This window comes from Ahaetulla prasina, chromosome 6, assembly GCF_028640845.1.
Source record: "Ahaetulla prasina isolate Xishuangbanna chromosome 6, ASM2864084v1, whole genome shotgun sequence".
Taxonomy (NCBI): domain Eukaryota; kingdom Metazoa; phylum Chordata; class Lepidosauria; order Squamata; family Colubridae; genus Ahaetulla; species Ahaetulla prasina.
Genome location: NC_080544.1, coordinates 42,249,196 through 42,274,330, shown reverse-complemented (window position 1 = coordinate 42,274,330; position 25,135 = coordinate 42,249,196). Strand labels below are relative to the sequence as shown.

Here is a 25,135-nt window from a genome sequence, read left to right as displayed (position 1 = left end):
CAGTAGGATTTATCTATTTATTTTTGTAATAATAATGCTCAATCCATCCTCGGAGAGAACTCCAAAAGTAAAAAGCAGATTTTCTGAAAAGAAGCTAATAAGCTTCTACACAGAAATAAAATTCTTCATTATGTCATATTTTTCTAGCAAATGTAGACTTATTAATATCCAGTTCTGCACAAGCTCTTGCTTTTCTGTTGTGTTCAGGTGGAGCTGGTGAGTTGAGGGTATCAGATACTTTTGCATTCCACACTCATGGATGAATTTCTCTCTGATTAGCTTTAGATTCAATGTCAGCATGGATCTTTCAGTGGTAATCAACCAGGTGCAATAGTCCTGATGGATCCTTGTTGCATTTGGGATATCATTGTCAATCAATAAGCCTCAAACCCCTTGAGGGGAAAAAAAAAACCTCGGATATGAATGAACTGAGTGATGGCTATCACTTTAGCTATCAATTGATATAGAGTATTTGTAAGCAATCACAGAGAGCTTCCTAAAAATTATTTTTAATAAATTGGGCTTTAAGAGGGAGTCGGGCTGTTCTCCAAAGCACCTGAGGGTAGAACAAGAAGCAATGGGTGGAAACTGATCAAAGAAAGAAGCAACTTAGAACTAAGGAGAAATTTCCTGACAGTTAGAACAATTAATAAGTGGAACGACTTGCCTGCAGAAGTTGTGAATGCTCCAACACTGGAAATTTTTAAGAAAATGTTGGATAACCATCTGACTGAGATGGTGTAGGGTTTCCTGCCTGGGCAGGGGGTTGGACTAGAAGACCTCCAAGGTCCCTTCCAACTCTGTTGTTATATTATATTATAAGAGGCACTTACCCACTAGCCATGTCCACTGGAAAAAAAAGTGACAATAATCCATTGGAGTACCAGACATTTGGTTGTTTCCATGTGTCCTCTAGGAGCTCAAGGTGACATTCGTGATAGGTAAATTTCCCCCTCCCCATTTTGTCTTAATAACAGCAATAGGAGGGGGTTTGTAGCTGAGAACGAGTAGTCCCAAATGACTCATGAACCCCATTGGAAGAATGTGGTTTTGAACCTAAAATTCTCTGGCTTTCATCCAACCAATAGAGCATAATGGCACCACATGTTACATTTCAGCTTCTGCCAGCCAGTAAATAGTGAGACCATACTGTTGGCATCCCAGGATAATACTTAAACCCTGACTGAGCTTTCATTGCAAAACAAACCATTGCTAGAACTGAAGGAAGCTTGCTTTTACTGAAGCTTTTTAGCTTTTTAAAGATTTTATGCTTCTCTCAGGAGCATCCACGAAGTATGGTTTTTTTTTTTTTTAAAAAAGCTGAGATGGAGGCTGTGATGCTGCGATTGAAGCTTTGCCCTTTTTAAAAGTGTGCTGGAAGAAGATAAAGAACATAAAAACAGGCAGAACTTCAAATGCACCATCGTGACTTCATCTCAACTTCTTTGATCATACATTCTGGATGGGCCTCGCTCATCTTTCTAAATTCTGACATAATTTTTTATGCATATAATTATATCATAAGCCACTGAGGGCTGTTTGACAGTGGATAACATATATATTTGTAACATAAAAATAACACCGTGCATGACAACAATGCCCCTGGTGCTTTGAAGGGTTTGCGAAAATTATGTTTCTTAACATGTGAAACATTTTGGTTAGGTCAGGTAAAAAAAGCTTGGAACAGATCCACCTTATGTGCTAATTGCACCATTTCCTGGACTGGGAGGCCTTGCTCATGATCATTCACGCCTTAATTATTTCCTATTTGGATTATTGTAATGCACTTTATATGGGGCTGCCCATAAAGACCATTTTGCAAGTGGCCCAGAATGCAGGTTACTGGGAATTGTAAGTTCACCTGTGCTACACACCTATTGTGCAAGTAGCTCCACGTTTCCTCCCAGGTGCAATGCAAGGTATTGGTTATCATCTCCTAAAACCCTACTTGGCATAGGATCTGTAGAGAAGGCGTGGCAAAACCTGAGGGCAGAGTTAAAAGAGGGATCAGCCTATGTAGCCACAAACAAAGTAATTCCAACCTCCCTTGCATTCAGTGAACCCTTATCGTATTCCAAGCTGGTGCTGTTAGTTGAGAAGATTCCCATGCATCGGCTTGATTAGTAATAAATCAGTTTAATTCCACCTTCACATATGGGCCTGATCAGTAGTGGTTTTCACTTACCTCCACTACTGGTTCGGAACTGTGAGCGCGCATGTGAGCACGCTTGCTTTGCTCATGCATGGCACTTCTGCGCATGCACAAATCATCCTTGATGACGCCCAGATGGGTGGGTGGAGCCTCCTGCTGCCACCGCTACCAGTTCACCCAAACTGGGACAAACCGGTAGAAACCCACCACTGGGTCCTATCTTTTGTACCGGTCATGATCTGGTTATTTGCAGAACAGCCTGTCCCTAAAAATATTTGCCCATTCCCCTAGATCAGATAGGGACCAGATCTCTTTCTTGAAATCCTGTCATCTAGTGCCATCTTGGAAGCCTTCCACTGATGGTTCAGCTGGTCCACATCCTTTTAGCCTTTCAAAAGATCATCAAGATCTGGCTTTTTATCAAGGGACTAAATAGGATAAAATAGGCTAGAAAGAATGGAATGAGGGTAATTGGAACTTGCTGTGGGGCATCCTAAGGCAATGGTTTTTATTTTTGTCTCATCATTTTACTGTTTTATTACTATATGGTTACAATATGTTTTGTAGTTACTGGTTTTACAGCTGTTGTAAACCACCTGGTAGACATACAAACATTTAAATAAATATGTCAGTTTTATAATACTGATTTTCTTCAAAATCAGTGGAAGAATATCATACTCCTTTTGATGGTCTGCAGTGATTTTTTTTGTTCAATTAGCAAAAATATATTAAAAGGAAAATATACAGTACATTGCGTAATTGTAACCCCCCTCCCAACCAGAAATAATTCATTTGGTCCCATGTAAAAATTAAACTGTAGTGTGGTTATCAAAAGATAGAACTTGATGTCCACGCATGATGTGCCAGCAGGACTAATACTAACTAAATGTGGTAACAAATATTTCTATCACAACATAGCGGTGCCATCTCCCTGATCAGTTTTGAAGTTGAAAATATAGTTCTGCATATATACTGTAAGTTAGTTTTGCTGGGTTTCTTTGCTAGGCAAGATAAAATGTTCACAAACAGTTGTCTTCATACGGTCTTAATTTAAGAAAGCATTTGTTGTATATCTAATCTCTCCAAGCTTAAATAAGTGATTTACAAGTGATTTCATTCAAGATGTTTTCAGGGGGGAAACAAATACAATTTGGAATGGATAAGTTAGAACAAACTAATAAATTGTCAAGCAATACCTTTATCTTTGCTGACACAACACTTCTGTGCACATTAGCATGTTCTTATCTAAATTTGTTTCTGAAACGGTTACGATGTTTTATATTGGTTCTATCCCATTCATATTATCTTGCATAATAAATCTCACGATGATGTTCTCTTTTCCAACAGTTAGATTCAAAGATTTGCCACCACAGCATAAAGGATATAGCGTTATCAATTATTCACTAACAAATATACCACTATGCTAAATTAGCAATGTTTTTTACATATTGGATTTCCAGGAATATATGTTGCAAGAAATATCTAGACATGGAGGATAAGAAATCTACATGTCAGGAAAAATATTTGATAATTTTATTAACATTACAACCACTTTCTATAAGACAGAATACAGATGGCGAATACTAACAAGAACAGAATCAGAAGATCAGCCTCTTAAAAAAATTAGTCTCTGCAGTTTGTAGGTATCTATATATATAAAAGCAAAAACCACTCATGCATTAATCACGAGATCTCCAGAACCGTAAAGCCTATAAACTTTAAATTGCCATGTATGTTCCTCTTGGCTTCTAGGTGCTCATTAAGAAAGGATTTTTCAAAATTACCATGAGAGCATTAGTATTTCCTATATTATAACACACTCTGATGCTAATTAGTTAGACGTTCTACTCCCCCTCCCAACTTGAAAATAACTCTGGAGAGCATGGGATAGCATAGGACAGGCTTCTGTGGGGGAAGTCTCATGGAGAGAAGGGGCTACAAAGCCTGTGGGAGAAGGGGATAGGATAGGATAGGTTTCTGGGGCAAGGCTGAGGGAGAGGAGAGGACAGGAGAGGCTTTTGTGGGGCCAGCCTGAGGGAGAAAAGGGGAGAGATCTATGGGGCCAGCCTGAGGTAGAGAAGCGGGTAGGATAAGAGAGGCTTCTGTGGGGCCAGCCTGAGGGAGAGAAGGGGGTAGGATAAGAGAGGCTTCTGTGGAGCCAGCTTGAGGGAGAGGAGAGGCTTTTGTGGGGCCAGCCGAGCGGTGACATGCTGCCAGTTTGGACCGGATCAGGTGATCCAGTAGTGTTGGGGGCGGGAAGTTCGAAGAACCAGTAGCAAAAATCCCTACCCACCCCCCATGCACACCCAATTGCCCAGTCCCTACTTCCCTACTTGGCAGCTTGCTGCTTCTTTTGGACTCACCTTGCTTTGGCTGCTGCAATCAATTGCATCAGCTAGCAACTCAATCTGCCTGCCTGCAATCTATCTCATGGTGAACAACTCTGCCTGCCTTGTCCCTAGAATTCGGTAAGTAACGGGCATTTTTTGGGGGGAGCTTTAAAAAAAAAAGTTAATGGGGGGGGTTAGGAGGTTTTTTTTTTAGACAGCAATTTAAAGTTAAGGAAGTTTTAAATTTAGCTGCTTTTATCTAAAAATAAAAATAAAATAAAATAAAATATTTGTGCAGCTTTCTGAGATGTGGTGTGTTTCTGTAGTGTTTCACTCTAACTACACAAATACATAAAATCTCACAAAGCTGTATGTGGCATTTTGTGTGTGTGTGTGAATCAGTTGTGTTGTGTTGTGTTGTGTGTAAGTGTGAAAGTTGGTTTTTAAGCTTTTTGTGGCTTATAATCTAAACAATTATTTCTCTTCTGTTCCTTCTCAAGCTTGTAAGATATGTTATAGTTGGTACCCATCAGGTATCAAAGTCTTTAAAGCAGTGGTGAAATCCAAATTTTTTTACTACTGGTTCTGTGGGTGTGGCTTGGTAGGCGTGGTGTGGCTTGGTGGGCATGGCTGGAGAGGGATACTGTAAAATCCCATTCCCTTCCTACTCCAAGTGGAAGAATATTGCAAAATCTTCACTCCCACCCCACTCTGGGGCCAGCCAGAGGTGGTATTTGCTGGTTCTCCAAACTGCTCAAAATTTCCGCTATTGGTTCTCCAGAAACTGTCAGAACCTGCTGGATTTCACCCCTGGATGGTTGGGAGGGCCCAGTTCACAGTCAGAGTGAACTGGTTCGCTGTCATCTCACCATTGCCACTACTGGCTCTCCCAAATCGGGCTGAACCGGTAGCAACCCACCACTGCCTTGGGGGCCAAAAAAGGGCCACCACTTTTGCAAAAGTGGTTGTAATTTCATTAATTACTTGAGCTAGATTTCTCTATCTTTTATATCATCATTAAGCCAAAGTGAATTAACTGGGGGAAAAAGGGAAAGAGAGGTCTTCACAAAGCAACCCGTGCTAATGTTTGGAATTGGTCTTCTTTCTGAAATTATGTCTCTTTACAAAATGATAACATTCCATCACCCTAGGAAACTATGAAGGAGAAATTAAGTCTCCTCTATCCCTTTTGTATATGATATTCGTGGCTGAATCTTTTGATAGGAAAAGATCCATGGCATCTACTCAGACAAAAGGCATGTCAGGCTGGCCACTGAATTGTATGACAGCAACATTAGCTTCCTTCTTCGCAAGGACCTTTATGCTGGCAGTGATAGTCATCAAATAATGATCTAGTGCTGACATTTCCAAGGGCAGTAAAGCTCTAAGCTGTCACTCATCAATTGAACAGAGGGTAAAATCTGATAACTGACGAGCAGAAATGTGTAAGTTTTTTGCAACTTGCTTTTTACCCTCTCCTTTCTCAATCTGTGCTTTTCAGCTTTATGTTTCCAGCTTGAACACTGCATGGGAAGACCAGGGAAGGGCCTGATTTGTATCCTTTCAGCACATTTTTTTTAAAGGATGCCTTCTTTCTGCTCACCATGAAACTTTCCTTCAGGTTAAAAGCCCACTTAAAATTCCTCAAAGCTTTTCTGCAGCTGTCACTGCAGAGATGAGGTGGGGAGGCAGAAAAAAGATGTTATACCTGGGGAGGGATCGCAATCAAACCTGGGATCCAAAATTCATAGAACATAAAGGACAGAATAAAATTGACTTGAGAAGCTAGGGAACAAAGAAAAAATGTCAGTGAGAGAAAAAGGTAGTTAATAATAGGGCAAAAAACAAAACAAAAAATAATCTCCTCTTCCTCCTTTCACAATAAGAATTGTGGCCAGACTCAACATTTCCTTTTGCAAAGAATATTTTGTTTAACAAAAGACTTCATATTATCAAATACTCTTTGAAAGCCACAAGATTATGTAACAGGAAGTGAATTATAACTGGATCTCCTAGATTATGATGCACAGAATTCTCCTTAGCAAAGGAGAATATTTATTCTGTTCAAATGAGTGTCAGCAGTAAAACTGACACAGTGCTGTTGCTCCAAGGGTACCTAATACCTGAAAATTTAACAATTTCAGAAAGTGATTCAAAAAGAAAGTGTGTGAACCCAGTGTCATTTTAAAGACACTGGGTGATGTTTGAGAAACATGGCTGTTCCCTTGTTTCTCAGAACTCTAAACCAGCTGGCAGTTACTATATAGTGACCAGACATCCCGCTTTTGGCGGACAGTCCCGCTTTTTAATAATTTGTCCTGCGTCCCACGGCAATTCCAAAAAGTCCCGTTTTTTTTTGTTTCACTCCCATTCTGAAAATGGGAGGCGGCAACGCAAGAGGAGGAGGCGGAGAAGGGGGAGTGGCAGAGAAGGGGTGTGAGAGGGAGGAGAGACGCCGCTTGACTTCACCCGAGAGGAAGAGAAGAGCCGAGAGGAGAGCTGAGCCTGCCTGGAAGAGCGGAGAAGCAGCAGCCGCTCCTCCTCCTTCAGGCAGATGGCAAGACTCAGCACGCATGCGCAGCCCCCCCTCACCCCCCCGGTCAATGGTGTCCCGCTTTGCCATCACTGAAATCTGGTCACTTTAAGCTACTATCTTTTCATGAGGAACAAGTGTCTGCAGCATTTATGGGTAATCTGAAGTCCTCACCGCACCCAAAAGACTCAGTTTATAAAAACAGCAAGCAACACCACTTTTCAGCATAAAATTCCAGTCTGAATCTCCTCCCAGCATCCATTTTTGCATTGAAGTTGGGAAAAAAAATGGCCACTTGTGCTTTTGCGTCCCTGTCCCTTCTGTTTGGCGCAGCAGCAGCAGCAGCAGCAGCAGCAGCAGCAACAGCAACAGCAACAGCAACAGCAGCAGCAGCAACAGCAGCAGCAGCAGCAGCAGCAGATGTGAAAATGGGATACGCCCAGCCTCCATTGTCTCCCCACCACTTGCCCCACTCACTGCTGCCACCACCGAATGGTGGTGCAAAATGACCTGCAGTGGCAGCAGAGGATGCATGTATGGAAATGGGAAGCCCCTGGCTATTGCAACCACTGCTCTACACTCTGCTCGCCTACTCATCCACCCAGTTCTCACACTAGTTGCCTATGGCGAGTTGTCCCTGAGGTAATTTGGCCATGTTGATTTGTTCTGTGATGACTTGGCAGCAAAGAGTTGCCAGAGGAGACTTGGAGATCTGACAATAGCTGATGATATATAACTGCATTTTGGAATTTTGTAAACAAAACAAGTTTTGCTCAAATCATGTAGAAACTTTGCTAGACCTCAGTTTGAATTTTGAGATTATCTGCAACATTCTGAGACCAGGATTTTTGGATTTGTTATGCTTTCTTAGAAAATAAATTCTTATTATCTGTCAGAGGAGCTAAACCAGCTAACTGGTTGTTCTTTCAGAAATCTTTTAATGTGTTTGTTGGCTTGTTTATTTTTGTGAAACTGCAAGAGATGTGTCAATGAATATTTGTGTTAGACATTCAGGTGTTAGTCATTTTGTTAATCCAGCAATTGATATAATTGGCAATTTCTGTTCAGAGACAGAAGGCAGAATTGACAGATATTGTCAGAATTATGCAAAAAAACTTGCACATTGTCTTCCCACGCTCTCCCTGTATATTTGAATTATAATGGGATGGGGAAATAGAGATAAAAAAGTACATAGTTACATAGTAAGAACTGCATTTTATAAATAGAAAATGATGGCAAAACAGCAAGCAATATTTTTTGTATCTGCTTAAATCGCATCCAAAAATATAACTGTAAAGATCATGTATCTTCTAATTCAGCCATTTTTAGAGCAGATGCTTTAGTTAAAACCATTGTGATGTGTAACAAAGAAGACGGGAAGGAACCTTCTGCATCTACTATATTGCCTTTATTATAATCTATTTGGAATTTATTATATTTCATGCTATTTTTTAATAATATAATGTAGCGCTGGAATCAAGACAACTACCATGTTTCTTCTTAAACATAAGAAGATACCTCTGGGACAGAAGGAGAAGCTGAAAAATCATAAATAAATGCTTAGATACAAGTGATAGAAATAGATATGGAGGAAGAATACAGAACCAGAAAAAAAGTTTACGAGCAAGAATTATAAATTCTCTCTGTTAGCCAGATTGAAACTCAGAGAAGACATCTATCACCTTAATAAACCTGAAAGTGTGAAAGAGAATGTGGTCATAAAATTATCTTGGCTCAAGATTCTTCATTATTTATACAACAATATTTTATTATCAAATCCAGATTTTGATGACCTGGCACTTGCTGTCTTTTTTCTTCCTGTTGTAGAAGTCATATATAACTCATAAATAAAGAATTTAGGAATGAGGGAATTGGTTTCTTATTTTCCATGTTCACATTATAGCATTCTAGTCTTTCTACTTCTAGTAGAAAGTTTGGTAAGTATGAGTTTTATCTTGCTTCTTGAATTGTACAGTTTTGCTCTGTTGTATTTGTATCTTACTGAGATTTCACAATGCCATCAAGTAAGGATCTGGCCATCAAGTAAGGATCTGATCAGTCCTAGAGGAGATCAACCCTGATTGCTCTTTAGAAGGCCAGATCCTGAAGATGAAACTCAAATACTTTGGCCACCTAATGAGAAGGAAGGACTCACTGGAGAAGAGCCTAATGTTGGGAAAGATTGAGGCCAAAAAAAAGAATGGGATGACAGAGAATGAGGTGGCTGGATGGAGTCATTGAAGCAGTCGGTGTGAGCTTAAATGGACTACAGGGGATGGTAGAGGACAGAAAGGCCTGGAGGAATGTTGTCCATGGGGTCACGATAGGTTGGACATGACTTCGCAACTAACAACAAGATTCAAGATTTGTGACCTTTCGATAATAGTTTTTTTTCCATCTTACATTTACCATGATTAGTAAATCTAAATAACTGTGTTTCTTCTATTAACAAATTCTAGAAAACAAGTAATTATTTTGGTATTTATTTCAATACAAGAAAACAAAATACGCAGTGATCTTTATAAGGTACCTAATTTTTTTCAATGTGGGGAGAAAAAACATTGTGTGTTTCTCACTTTAATCCACTGGTGACAAAATTGTTTTTCTTTATTGATTTCTTAGGTATGAATTTACTGCACTATCTAGTGAGTGAAAAGAAAAGCATGTTGTTTTGATGGTATTTATTGTTGCTGCTCTAGTTGACCTATTAGTGATAGTACCAGTTTATGCTTCAGAAAGAAAAAACCAAGCAGGAAAATTAGGCACAAATTTCAGTTCCAAAACTATCTAGTGGAACATACTGTCAAGTGCATCACAAAAGTGTTATGATGCTGTGGAGAATAAAAGTGTTTTTGTAAAGCAAATTAAAATTATTTCGTTCATTTCTTTTGAGAGTCACACAACACTCACACAAACACACACACACACACACACACACACACACTCACGAACAAAGAAACCCTGAATCCCAGGGCAAAATCTTAGCTGACTCATTTCTTTCCATTTCAGAGACCATTGTCAAGCTTTCCCTCCTTGGATAACTCCTCTTTAAAGGAGAGAAAAAGCTGATTAAAGAATAAGGCAACTCTGAATCAGTACTGACAGAGCTTAACATAAGAATATGCATAATAACCATCTCAACTCTATCAAATACTGATGCTATCCCATTGAAAGGCAAAGAGAAGGGGGCCCAGGGGAGAGGAAGAGGATGAAGGTGGGAGAGGAGGAGAGGGAGAGGCAGAAAGAGAGGGATGCTAGATGGCCTTATCAGGAGTATGGATTATTTCAAATAAAATTCATCGGCAACACCTTTGATCAGCATCAGCACTGCTCAGATGAAGGGCAAGAACTTCCTCAATCTAAAAACTTTGCTCAGACATTATAGCAATTCAAAGAGTTACTAATTAAACTCTTGGTAGCGGTTCAATCAATAAACCACGTATGGAAAATTCTGTAAAAACAAGGGTTTGAGTAAAGTAAATAAGAAAACAGTTTTTTAGATTGTGTGCACGGAAAAATAGAACATAGCCTCCACAGTCTCCTTTTGTCTTAGATAATGACAGGAATTGTTTTGAACACAGCAATGGAGGATATCACAATGTGTAGTTGAGGTGACTTGCTGTTAAGGCTTCTGTCTGCTCCTTAACTGGCTATAATACTCACAACAATACCGAGATGTTAATTTTCTGACCAGCGATTATAAGCAAATATCTTTGGAAGGCAATTAGCTTAAACTACTTCAGTGGAACCATGAATCCATGAATAAAGTCTAATAAAACCAGCATAGCTTAAATGAGTACACAGAATGAAAAAAGCTGTTTCACCATAAAGCCAAAAAATGAAGGAGACTTAAGAAAATACAATAATCTCCAATATTACACAATTTAATAGAGGATTTCCCAATTTTCAGAAATGTTGGGCAATTGATGATTATTAGATTTGAAATTAAAATATACGTAAGACATAGGTAAATATGTCCTAGATATAGCACTATCTTCTCTCTGCCCTTCTCCAGGATTATCCCTCCCTCCCTCCCTCCCTCCCTCCCTTAAAAATAGGTGAAATTAGTGAATATCATTATAGCAGCCAGGATTGTGTTTGCTAAAAATTGGAAAAAATGAGAAATTACCTTCGCAAGACAAAATTATTAGGAAGATGATGGAATGTGCAGAGATGAGTAAATTGACATTTGAAATTAGAGAACAAGAAGGTAAGCAATATTATAAAATATGGGATCTATTTTATTTCTGGTTAGAAGGAAAGATGTTAGAAAAGACCTAGATTGAATAAGAGACCTAGATAAAATAAGATATATGTACGAAAGAGATGTCTATTTTGAGATTGCACAAGAAGATATGTAAACACCCCATGAGCACATTGTAACTGGTTTGATGAGTTTTTTATGTTTGTTTGTTGTTAAAAAATAATTTTAAAAAAGGTGAAATTACAGTTCTTCCGTAAAGCTATGGCTCACTTGCAAGCATCCTCCATGTCTTCTAACTAGGCAATCTGAAATATAACATAACAAAAGGCAGCACATATAATACATCTTTTAACACCAACAAATAAATCGCTAAATGCTGACCAATCCCTGAGAGTAATATGTGCAATGGTTGCACAGGCTCTCTTAACAGTTGGCCTGTTATGGAAAGAGAGGCTGGTGAAAGACAGTAAACTGGCTCATATAGTCACCTGCTTAATCAGACCCGAAAACAATTCAAGTAAGTGTATAACAAGCAGGAGAAAGCTGGGGAAATGGTCGTGCCTGATTATCAAGACCCATTTTGACAGCAGAGAGCTTAGGAAAATGGTGCTGTCTCTTTCATAAATCTACAGTTCCTCACATAGGACTTTTGGAGGGCAGAATTATATGCATTAAAGGGTCCTAAATGCTTTACAAAGGGGTTCTCCCCACCCTGCAAGGCTAAAATGCAGAATCATAAAGAAATGCAGAACTGTGACATTGCTTGTCATTGTTCCATCAACCTCCTGTTGGTATAAAAAAGGAGCTCAGTAAATGCAGAGCCAATTAAAACTGAACCTCAGCTTTATCAAAAACAGACTCAAACTGGTACAACGTTCTATTGTATCAGAATCATCCAGTTAATCCACTTATCTCATAGGAATGAACTTAGTGTACCTGTTGCAGCTTTCAGTTCTATTCAAATGATCGGATTTTCTCACTCAATATGGCTTAAACTGCTTGAATATGTAAATTGACCAAAATCCTCCTGACAGCTTGTATGGCTGAAGCTGCTTCTCAGGCTCTATCAGAACTAAAGTAATAAAAAGAAAAGTGGTTCTTTATTGCTCCAAATGCCGTAGAAACAGAAAACATTTATTTACGAATCTTCTGCATGCTCGCTCAGATAGAGTGAGGCCAAATTCCAGAGAAACAGGGATTTCAAACATTAACTTTTAAGGTAGTAGGCCTTCAGAAAGAGAGGGGGAAGCAAAATGAACTGTTGGAAGAAAAATCCAGTCCGGTTCCAAGCTGGGAAAAAAAGTGCTGGAAATAAAATGGAGGCTAATTGGAAAGAAGGACTCTATTTATTGATGAGCAGAACCAACCACAGCATGCAATGCTGGGACAGCTGACAAATTAGCAAGGATTTTTATAAAGTTTACAATATTTTGTAAATTTGGGGTTTGCTTTGTATGCTTTTATTATTATTTGATAGGTGATGGGTTAATCCTATTATGTCCTAAAGGTCATATCCTGTCTTTCTTAATCCCATCACCTGGAGCTGAAGATGTTGTCAGCTTTGGAAGCTGACAGATGTTTTATTTATGAATCTATTTATGAATAGATTGGCCTGGATTTCTTAATGGGCACAAAATCTCCATCTCTAAAGGCATCTGCTGGAGGCTGTTGGGGGCTGCTTTCTGCCTTTTCTCCATTTCTCCTTTGGGAAAATATAATATTCTGCCTCTTTTAATATTCCCCCAAAATATTTCATTCTTCTGGGGCGGGGGAGCTTCCAACAAAACAAAATGAAAAAAAAAAACAAATTTGTAATTATTAGTTTAAAGATTATATAGGATAGAAAGAAGAATGTCATGATGTAACTTTAGAGAAAGTTAAAGTTTAGTTGTAGGTCACTTGTATCTTTTTTTTAAAAAAATCCTCCGTTTTGCTTTCTTGCACTTTTTGCTCTTTTTTTCCTCCCTCGTATTATATTATTTTTATCTTCTTTTTTAAAAGATTCAATAAAAATTGTATTTAAAAAAAAGAATGAAAGTAGGAAGCAGATGAATTCATGAACCAGAAATTGCACTACAGAAGTGATGCCTAAAAGACTACAGAATATATATTTATTCAATAGCATTATATTTATTTATGCTATGGCCATTTTAAAAGGCCGTATTTTATTATAGTACGGGGGTAGTCAACCTTTTTATACCAACCGCCCACTTTTGTATCTCTGTTAATAGTAAAATTTTCTAACCGCCCACCGGTTCCACAGTAATGCACTGTGTATTGTCGTCTGCGCATGCCTCTTGCACATCGTGGATTGGGTTGGGGGGGGCGCCGGCTACCAGCTCTGCTTGTCTGTTACAGCTGGGTGGTGTGGGGGGAGATGTGCGAGCTGTTCTGGGACGAGGCTTTTTTGTTTATGGTCGCATTATAGCACCATTTAGTTTCACTTACATAACGCGAACTAAACTTATGTGCGGGCGACACAAGTAGTATATTTTCAGAAATTTAAATTGTCACGGGGAATTTTATGAAAACCTAATGAAAATGTTTTTAAATAATGCTATGAAATTTTTTAAAAAATTTTTTAAAAAACTTTTTTTAAATTAAAAAAAAGGAAAGTGCTTCAGTATCGGACAAAACCCCTACCGCCCACCATGAAAGCTGGAACGCCCACTAGTGGGTGATAGGGACCAGGTTGACTACTGCTGTTATAGTACATCAGTGGTTATATCTGATCTTGTAGAAATATGAGAAACCATTGTAAATGTCTCATGTTCATTTATATATTATGAAATTTATGACTAATGTTTGGAAAAAATGATTCCAAATTGATCCTGTTACAAGGGATTGTTTTTTATAAACCCTTTTAAACTCTTCTGAGTTTGTGATTACTTATATCACATACAGTTCTAATAAAATGAAATTTAGCCTTAGATTCACTTTTAGGATAGGCACAGATAGTTGAAATAGAAATAAGTTCCAGTTAAGCCTTCAGTGTGTATGGATGCACGATTCCCCTGTGGAGAAATTAGAAAGACTTCTTATTTCTTTTGTTGATCCATGTTCTTTTTCTCTTCTACTTACACAGAGGGAGATTTCACTCAAAATGGGAAAAATCTCTTTTCCCCCAAAACAAGGATGTTTTGTTTTGACTATTCCCTCCAGTCTGAATAGAAGTGACACGGAAGGAGCTAGAAGTCTGCTAAATCTTTTATTAAGAATTTATCTTTATATAGGCTGCCAAAATGTGGAAAGAACCTGGATGGCAGCAAAGAGTCTCTGAATTTCCTTATTGTTATCGAATTATCACACATATTTTTAGCACCCACTTGGGATAGCCCTATATTTCATTAAGAAACATAGGCAAGAAACAATGGATAAAAACTATTCAAGAAGAGAAGCAACCTGGTATTAAGGAGAAACTTCCTAACAGTAAGAACAATTAACCAGTGGAACATCTTGCCTTCAGAATTTGTATGTGCTTCATCACTGGAGGTTTTTAAGAAAAGACTTTCAGCCACTTGTCTGAAATGGTATAGGCTCTCCTGCTTGAGCAGAGGATTGGACTACAAGATCTCCAAGGTACCTTCCAGCTCTATTCTGATTGATGGGGATGGAAGTGGAAAGTATGAGTCTTTTCAAAAAGTAGGCACAAATCCAATCTCCAGAAGGCTAATGCTGCAACAACTCGATACTATGGCTATCGTAGCTGAGCTGTAAAAATCTAGATGGCCATTAGGTGGTATCAGAGCAATTTTTTTTTCAGTTGGTATAACAATAGGTAAAAATCCCCTAGCAGGCAAAAGTGTGTGATAGAACAGCATTCAACACCTTTCCTGGTTTTTTAAAAACATCCCTCTCATTGTTCACAGTGAGAGTCCCATTGTGGACTCATTCAGGATGCAGCAGAAGACTGTGTGTGTGTGTGTGTGTGTGTGTGTGTGTAGAGAGAGAGATCACTCCATTTTTGTACTCAGGCCCTTCTCAGCCAAGGTCACAGCTTCTCCATCACCCTGTAACTCAGAGGAAGAAACATCCAGCAGAATCCCAACCTTCTTGCTTATGTCTGAGAGCATTTCCACATGACCTGATAAATGCAGTTTGAAAATGCCTCAGCAACCATTTTTGGAGCACGTAAAAGGGTTTTCTTATAAAGTTTATTAAAAGTTTTTAAAAGAACATAAAAGTTAACAGAAAATAGCACAGAATAAAAAGGACAAAGAAAGAGGGAGAGAGAGATAACAGAAAACAAAGTTGCAAAAAGAAAGGATAAAAAGAAAAAGAAAAAAAATCTGATTTCTTTTGCAGCAAATACATGTATGATTACAAAGTTATCTCTTCGCTTATGATGATACTACAAAAACTTCATTTTTTTCTATTATCCAATTTTTTTCTAATCATCAAAACCACAAGTGTTAAATATATTTTTTCTATTTCACGTAAAAAGTCTATAAGGGTCTTACAATCAGCTAGTAGTGACAAATACTATTTTTAAAGCCAATACAAAATTCCACTATGGAAAGTAACCACCAAATTGATGATAGATTTTCTAACATGGACACCTGGCTAGAGTTTGCACAATCTGCTATCTGTAATTGGATGCTTTGTGTTATGCAAAACCCAATCAGGCTAGTTAGTTGAAGGTCCAGTGTATTCTGTGAATCCAATCTATTGGGTTATTCCAGTAAACCACGATTCACATTTTGTATCAATGCTGTCCTAGTGTTTGATCTTACTGAATTCCCTTCATGAATTCCATTCATCCCACCACATATTGGAAATATATAGTGGCTTTTTTCCTAGCAATTTAAAAATTGCTTGCTTTGCCCATTAAATAGAATAACTAGGAATATTTTTTTTTCAGATGGTACAGTTTATTTAATAGCTAGAAGTAACTTAACATTTGTGGTGAATGCACGCAAGATATTCGAGTTGAAAAGATTTCTGACAATTTGGATCACACAAAGTTACTGGTCAGAGCTGAATGATTTTAAAGGCCTCTTCATAACAATGTTGTCAGTTTAATCACTTGGTGGCTCCATGCTGGTCATGAAGTTGCATCTTTCCACTTAGCAAGAATAAAGGCCAACCTGTGGCCAATTAGTCGCATATAAATGTGATTCTGTGACATTTTTGTTCCCAAAGTCTTAGTATAAAATAATAGTTGAGGAAATGACTAGTGATAAAGATATGGAATGTGGCTGTGCAATTGTGAAGTTTTCTTTCCACCTGAAAGTATTGTAAAACAGAATAAAAAAACCTATACCCAGGTTTCCATCTTTGGAAAATTAGCATTCTACATGAATCACTTATTGCCTTCTGATAAATAAATTAATATAATACATGTTTTCTTACAGTCTCTTCAGGCTATACGCTGTATTAATTATCTGGCTCTCGACAATGAATATGAAAGGCTGCTATCCAATTGTCGCCTCTATGGTAAGTAAGAACTTTTCTGTGGTTAGAGATGCAGTGTGTTATTACTTTTACAACCTTCATGTCAAGCTACTTTAAATTCCAGTATTATTAAATGTGTTAATCCTCTTTATGTAACTCTTAATACATCTTTACATGTACCTTACTTTCTTAAGCTTTTTTCCCCACATTGCTGTAAAAATTGTACTAATCTTGCACTTATTGATTTCCATCAGTGTAAATTATAGTCACTTTATCTGAAGTATGCTGTTCTAGTGACTGAAGCATGAAACTGGGAATTAAGATATTTAGTATTACATATTTGCTTTACTACTATTTCTTTTTACTTTTTTGGTACACCTAACTTTTGCAATCCTATTTAAATTTAAGTCACTACTCTTTCAACAAAGCTTCTTCTCATATATATGTGTACATTTAAAACTATAAAATCAAACTATAATATTTAAATATGCACATATATGATATGTGTACATTTAAAACTATAAAATCAAACTAAACTATTAATATTAGGTTCCAATAAAAATATTGAAATGTTCTAATTAGTTGGGCGGCAGATCAAATTCCTGAAAAAAGGAATCTACACATATTGACTATATGATGAGTTTTCAAAAATTAAATACTGTAGGAAGTTATGTTGATGCCAATATAAATGATCAAATGATACTGGGAACACAGCACATCATTGGGTATTATTTGCTAATCTTACGAGTCTACATTGGTGGATTTAAACTTAAAATAATAATTAATATAGCATTTCTAGTTCTTTCCCAAATGGATTCAAATTATTATATACAGTCATGACTTCCAGAAAATATAAATATTCACTTGTTTTCAATTGTTTAAAATTCATAGATTTATTCAGTATCAAATACTTCCTACTCACTTCAGATTGACACTGGTACAGCGGGTCTTATAACAGGTTTCGGTCATAGAGTGCCGATTTTCAGTATAATGAAATCTAAATTATGCCATTTGTGCCAAATGTCAGAAAAATACATGGGAGATTCCAATCACTACCTCTGAAAGGTATCAAGTTTTTCTCACACTTCCTGCCAATTGCCAACAAGAAAATGTTTACAATTTTCATGATGCAGCTTTGTTTTCAGTGGGTGACATAAATACATTTCCGGGGACAACCATGAGACAGGTGCATTGATTAAAAAAAGTCAAGATGGTAGTTACAACTGTATGATCAAAACCCTTTTATACATGAGTTGTGCATGGTGACATGAGGTATACTTAAGCATGATTTAAATGCAAGAAAATTGGAGGTTACATGCATTAATTTTTCAAATAGTTGTTATTTAGCACAATTCAAATATTATAACAGCTTTTCATCTGTAATGTAGATAACAAACAGAGCAACAGTGAGACCAAATCCCTAGAAATTTTTTTATTAGATCTAATCCTCATGCAGCAGATACAATTTATCTGAAACACAGTGTGTTTCTTTGGATACAGAGTGAAATAAGGAAATTATCCATGAATGAAAAGAAATCATCACTAAAAAGCATAAACATTATTCAGGACGGTCATAAATACTTTGGAACTTCCAATTAGAACATATTTTTATGATAATTAAGTTCAGCTTGTTTCTTCATTTCCCATTACTATAAAATTTAATCTAGAGTTCCTTGCTGTCTCCGGGCATGTATACTATTATAACAAAATAGTTTCTTTAGGGAGGTTGATCACTCATTTTATACAGAATCTAATTACACATGCAACAAAGATTGAATTTTGCATTGCTGTTTTCTGCTAAATATTTTCAGACTTTGAGATGAAGTCATGTTTAAGACATGGCATCACAGAAAAGAAGGCTTATAACCAGTGGTGGGTTTCAATTTTTTTTACTACTGGTTCTGTGGATGTGGCTTGGTGGGCGTGGCAGGGGAAGGATACGGCAAAATCCCCATTTCCTCCGTCAGGACTTGGAAGGCAGAGAATAGCTGGGGGTGGGGCCAGTCAGAATTTTTACTACCGGTTCTGTGGATGTGGCTTGGTGGGTGTGGCAGGGGAAGGATACGGCAAAATCCCCATTTCCTCCCGATCAGTCAGAACTTGGAAGGCAGAGAATAGCTGGGGGTGGGGCCAGTCAGAATTTTTACTACCAGTAAAAAATTTTACTACTCAAAATTTCCGCTACCAGTTCTCCAGAACTGTCAGAACCTGCTGAAACCCACCTCTGCTTACAACTCAAATCGTTTACAGAAAATGGTTTGTATGTAAAGGTCCCAGATTTAATCCTTGGCATCTCCTGGAGATACAGGGAAAGGTTCCTTTATTTGAAGGATAAAGCTAGAAATGATGTTGATTGCTATTTTCATTCACATGTTGGAAAACTATCAATGGCATAATGATGTGCATGAAAAAGATTCAGGATAAGAGCAAAGGATGTTCCTGTAAAAATAAGCTTTAAGTGTCAAATATAAGACAATATATGTGGGTACATGCATAATGTTGTATTTATTTATTTATTCATTTATATTGTCATGTTATGTTTACATTAGAGATGGAGACCCTTTGAGAGCTGTATGCAATGTAATTTCATTTTAATGTATGCCGATTAGTGTACATTCAAAGTGACAATAAAGTATTCTACTCTACTCTACTCTATTCTACTCTACTCTACTCTATCCCATTAATCCCAATGGCAATGGAATATAAGATATATAAAGATAAAGTTATTAGATAAATAGAAGATGATAGATAGATAGATAGATGATAGATAGATAAGCAAAAAAAAAATAACACCCAATATTGTACAATATTTCACTTTCTCTAAATAGTGCTACCACACCATACCTTAAAAAAATGGAGATAATCTGTTTATTGTGGGAGAGGGGGCAAGGCAGCAAACATTAGCCATTTGCTGCCATTTTATGGCATTTTACAGACCAGGGATGATAGCTGTGGGTCCAGGCTAAACAATAAAAACATTATTTCATAAAGAAGGAAACAAGCAATTAGTTGGAGACAATTTCCTCATGCAAAATCCTAGTTGACCAATAATAAAATAGAAAATAGTGTCTAGACACATGGAAATGACAATGCTTAAATGTTACAGTGCTGGAGCATTTAGCAACAACAGAAGTATTTTTCTTCGGAGTTCAAAATGGGACATTTAGAAAACAAAATGAAGGGCAAACTACTGCTAAACCTCCAGTCTGTCTGTGTATTTATGCTGATTTTATGATGCTATCTTAAAATCTAATTACTAGGATGAAAGGCTGCAGGCTCCCAATTGAATTGGGTTTGTGATGGATTTCATCTTCCCAGGTGGGAACTCTTGCAAACACTCACAATCAGAAATCTCTCATTTCCAGAACGACAGAATTTCCTTTGGGCTAATCAGGGAGAAATGGTTTTAAAATGGGGTCTTCCAAGAATTATTTTGACATAGACCACATATCTTAACCTAATTTTTTATACTTGAAAAGAAACTCATCTGTTTCATCTTATGGAAATTTATTTACTTATTGAATTCAATTTGGGCAGCTCACAAGCTCACAAGATTTGGAAAAAAGGAAGTAGCAACAAACGAGCCACAAAAAAGAACAGAAGAGAAAGGAGCAAACAAACTCAGCAAACATTTCACTACCTCATATCTAGTAGATGTCCTCCAGACAGGCAAGCCTGGGAAATCAAGCTTGCCTTCCAGAAGGCCAACAGGGCAGGTGTTCCCTGGTCATCATAGAGGACACTGTTTAACTGAGCGGTTCTTAACCTGTGGGTCGCAACCCCGTTGGGAGTTGAATGACAATTTGCTAGGGGTCACCTAAGACCATCGGAAATATGGGAAGTATACTTGTGAGTCGAAGAATCGGGAATTTGGCTTCAGGCGCGATTAATTAAAAAAGAGAGAAATCTTTGCTCTGATGTCTCCCTCTCAAGCCAGCTGCAATCACTCCCAATCGCTAGCCTAATCTGGCTTTAGGCGCGATAAACTTAATAGGGGAGGAGTCTCCGCTTTAATGCCTCCGTCCTCAAGGCAATCGCAAGCAGTTCAGATCGCTAGCCAATACGGCTTCAGGCGCGATAAACTCAAAACGAAAATAATTTTACGGTTGGGGTCGCCACATTGTGGGGAATTGTGTTAAAGGGGTTGCCACATTGTATTAAAGGGGTTGCAGCATTATAAAGGTTGAGAACCACTGGTTTAACTGAAGGAACCTGGAACGTACCAACCCTATCAGCTCAAGACAACCAGGCAGACATCATGGGAAATAAGTGATTCCTCAAAAAAACCAGGCCCAAGCCATGTAGGGGTTTATATGTCATAACCAGCACCTGGAATGGCAACCAAAGCAAATTGGCAATCAGTACAGCAGAAGTGTCCCATGGGCATACCAAGGCATTCTCATCACTTGCATTCTGGACCAATTGAAACTTCTGGATGGTCTTCAAAAGTGACACACATTCAGACATTGTAATAATCAAACCCTAAGGTTATTAGGACATGAGTGACTGTTTAAGGTTAATTCCAGTTTATAAAAAAGATTGAAAACTGAAATAGAAATAAAAGAAATTTAGAAATATAAAAGAACATTATATTTTAATTAATAAATTATACTGGCTATTCACATGATATGTCTTCTGCAATTAAATTTTACTTAAAAGTCTTCTATTTGGAAGAATTATCCCTCTTTTCTTTTAATCGGCATATGAATTCATGATCAAACATTATTTCCAGATATCCTTGCAAAAATAAAAAGCATTAAATGAATTTATGATTGTATTCTTCCCATACACTCCAATACTTTTAAAGTTTTAACTTACTTATACCTGTAGAGATTCACAATTATTTGCATTGCTTATCTTCTGGCCATTATAAATCACTGAAAGCAAAGTAAGGTGTTTGACTCAAATGCTTCTGCAATGAAGAACCCATGAATATGCTATGGACAAAATTTATACCTTTAAGTTAAAAATTCAGAACTATCTTCGTTGTATGACAGAGTTAAAGCTGGTTCTACCAACTGAGATGCAACCCTGATGAGGGCATCCCAATTCGAAGATAATAGATTAGGAGAAGATAATCTATAAACTGTTACATTTTTATACTAATCCGATTTACCTAATTTTATTAATATTAATGTTTTAATTTTTAATCCTGAAGGGTTTTAATTTTTTTAAAAAATATTCTTATCATTTTATATTGTTTTTATACTGTTGTAAGCTGCCTAGAATTGCTTGACAGTGAGATGAGCACATAAATAAGTAAGTAAGTAAATAAATAAATAAATAAATAAATAAATAAAACCACCTAATCTCTAAGCATGATGAGTACAATTATCACAATTGCTTGCAGCATTAACATTGAAGGTGCTTGAATTGCCATTTGTCCTGTTTTACAAAGGATATTTCTTTATTTAGTCTCCTGTTTGAGAAGTTGCCTGGTCCAACATTTGTATAAACATCAAGAATGATAAGGAGAAGAAACATTGGACCTTGTCTTTCAGGAGGACTTGGACAAGAGGCTCAGATATACCTGATTGTAATCTTCCTCACATTGCATTTTAACTACCATATGTGACGGATGCCGATTGAAAAAGATTTTATGTGGACAAGAAGTTGTCGTATACAATCACATGTTCTGCAGACTGCTGGTGACAAAAGCAATTCTACATTATTATGATGCAAGCTCCATCTGTTTTATACACGTGTTGGGGTATCTCGTGCATGTAATAAAAACAACAGAGTTTGCCTCATCACAATGCTGCAGTATCGCTTTTGTCCAAATTTTGACCAGTCTTGGCTGATTCTGTATGCGAAATATCTCTTCTCTTTTATCCCTTTTCCCCCCATGGGGAGAGAAATGTGAGTACTTCCATCTGTTCGTAGAATACTGTATATGTTTCTGAGTTACATTGGAAATACTCTGGCCAGTTCTTGGGCAACCCTTGAGTACAATCTGTTTCCAGGATCTCATTAAACATTCTTTTTTCTTTCTTCCTTCTTGCTTGCACTGCATTCTCAGCAGCCCCCACTGCAACTATACACTCAATGTCCCAATGCCATGCAACTTTTGTCCTTAGGAAATTAGAAGGCTGGTACAGTCATCTTCCTGGTGTTGCTCCTATGACTTCAAAGTCTGAAAAAGAGGCACAAGAAATTACAATTTGCCTGGGTCTCCCTGAAGTCAAGAGCCATCCTTCCAGGAAGAATTACTTCTTATCTTAGTATCTCTTCGCTTTTTTGCCTTCCAAGGAGAAGTCCAAATATGGCGACTGGACATGAAGGCAATGGTTGGCTTTTCCTTCAAAACTCTTGGGCCTCAAATGAAATAATAAACTGTTAGGCAGATATATGTCTATGTGTGTAAGAAAGGTATAAATTTCCAAGTTTTGAATCACAGGAAGTTGTACAGCATTTGCACAAATAATACATATGTCCTGAGCTTTCTGAAATCTCAAAGACAGAGTGGAAGGATCCACACAAAAAGTGCCTGTTTTGTATTCACAAGCTGTAGCTGTGTGAAGCGGATGTTCTTGGCAAGAAGATTATTGCTAGATTATTACTCACATTCCCCACTCCTGTCCCGCAACTGTTTTTAAGGAAATCCAAACAACAGAACACCATTTGCTTACAATATTATTATATTACAATCTGCAATATATGTAGTTTTTCCAGGGGAAAAAACTGTGCTAGCATCGCCAGATATTAAAACTCACACTCAGCATCCCTGCTCAAGTGGTAATACAAATTCATCCATACCTTTGACAGCCTAAGTAGGTTTATCTTTGCCTATGCATGTGAGTATGGATGTTCTACACATATAAATTGGTAACTTATTTTCTCATATGTTTTTTAATCTTCAGAGGAATAATCCCCTTTATGTGAATTGCCAGCTGTCCAGGAAATCTGATTGCCTTATCCTGCTGCTTCTGAATGGCTGCCTCGCCAAGATGGATGGATCTGAAGAACTAGCTTTGTTCAGTTCCTTTCTGGAGAATTCTGATATTAAAAGATCTTTTCGAAACGGAGTTGGATCAGAAATTTAAAAAAATATCCTTTCGAAGAGCCAAGTCATAAACAGCTGCCTAAAGAAATACTCACAAAGCAGAATCTATAAAGTTAAAATGGATGTGCTTAAAATTGTTTGTGGTGCATGAATGAATCCAATAAAACAAATGTATCAGTTTGTTCATAATGAAAGCAGATGTTTACTTGAAATGGTGGAAGCCAAATGAAACAAATGTGGTCATTCAAAACATTTCTAAGTTAGAATTATGCATTTATGTAAAAGTGATTTTCAGCTTAATTCCGCCTGTTATAAATTTTATATTTACCCCAAAAGTGAGGCCTTCAGGATCTCAAGATGAGATAAACTTTATCTGATCCTCTAATTTCATTTCTGCAACCGTCCTATGAAGTTGTTTGTGGTGAAAGATAATATATGGACTACAGTGAACTTTATGATCACCAGGCGGAACATAGTTTTTCCCAATTCTAGTCCAACCATAAATGGATCTATATAGGATAGAAAATATAAAGTGAAGGAAGTGAGTTTCCAAAAACTAAGTTTACTATAGTAATATGGAATAAAATGGTTGTGGACCATTCAGTTAGAACACTGATACACGTAGTAGATGAGTCCTCAAAAGTATTTCATGAAACTTACAAATTTTAACAAATAAGTTTTGATTTTTATTTACAAACATTCTGTTGTAGAATAGAAATGATTCTATTTTTTTTCTTAAGGTCTTTTTTGGGGGCAGGCAATATAAAAAGAGAGTTGGTTAGCTGTAAACTCCATAAACATTGTAGATTTTTTCAACAAGGAAAGGTCATCGACTGAAATACGTTATTAGTGTGACTTTTACCTGTGGCCATTTCCTTAGAGAAATGATATAACAAACTCAGCATGCTTGCAAAGAGATGTTATGAAAGCATTTATTTGATGTGGCACTCTTTGATACAAAAAATATGGAATAATTACAATACTTATTTTAAACATAGAAAAATGAAATGTTATTGGTAAAAATATGTGGACACTGAAAAACAGCAGTTATTTGTTTGAAATACAATAAAAGAATCAGTATAATCCATCAATGTTTTATATGTATAAAGACAGTGTATGTGTTTCTGGGCATTTTTTGGGGGGAGGGTTGTGGCAAAACCAAAGGACCACAGTTTGTATGTTTCTAGTGCACTTGAAGTCAGTATAGCAGGATAATACGGTTTTCTGTATTTTGATTATTCAAATAGGTCTGAGGCATGTGCGTGAGAGATCAATTCAAAGTTATAAGTTTAATGGTCAGCTTAAGAATAAATAAATAAATCCGCTGTCCAAGTAACATTTAATCAAGACTTTAAAGTTAAACAGGAGATGCTGATTTCCCCCCAACGTCTTTTAACATCAGAGCACATCTGTTCCACTTTAGATAGGTTCTTCCTGCGAGGCACCTTTCCCAAACTTTCACTTCTTTTGTGGTTTGGGAGCACAGACCGAGGGTATTAGCAAACTGCACTCCTCATTT

The 25,135-nt window shown here is 37.2% G+C and overlaps 1 protein-coding gene across 1 annotated transcript; it reads left to right on the top strand.

Annotated features, from left to right (window-relative positions):
* Window positions 1–7,520: 7,520 nt before the first annotated feature.
* Window positions 7,521–23,687, top strand: NPS (neuropeptide S). Its single transcript, XM_058189099.1, is given in 4 exon segments — window positions 7,521–7,657; window positions 16,574–16,655; window positions 23,474–23,653; window positions 23,655–23,687. Coding segments are annotated over 4 exon segments (432 nt in total).
* The last annotated feature ends 1,448 nt before the right edge of the window (window positions 23,688–25,135 follow it).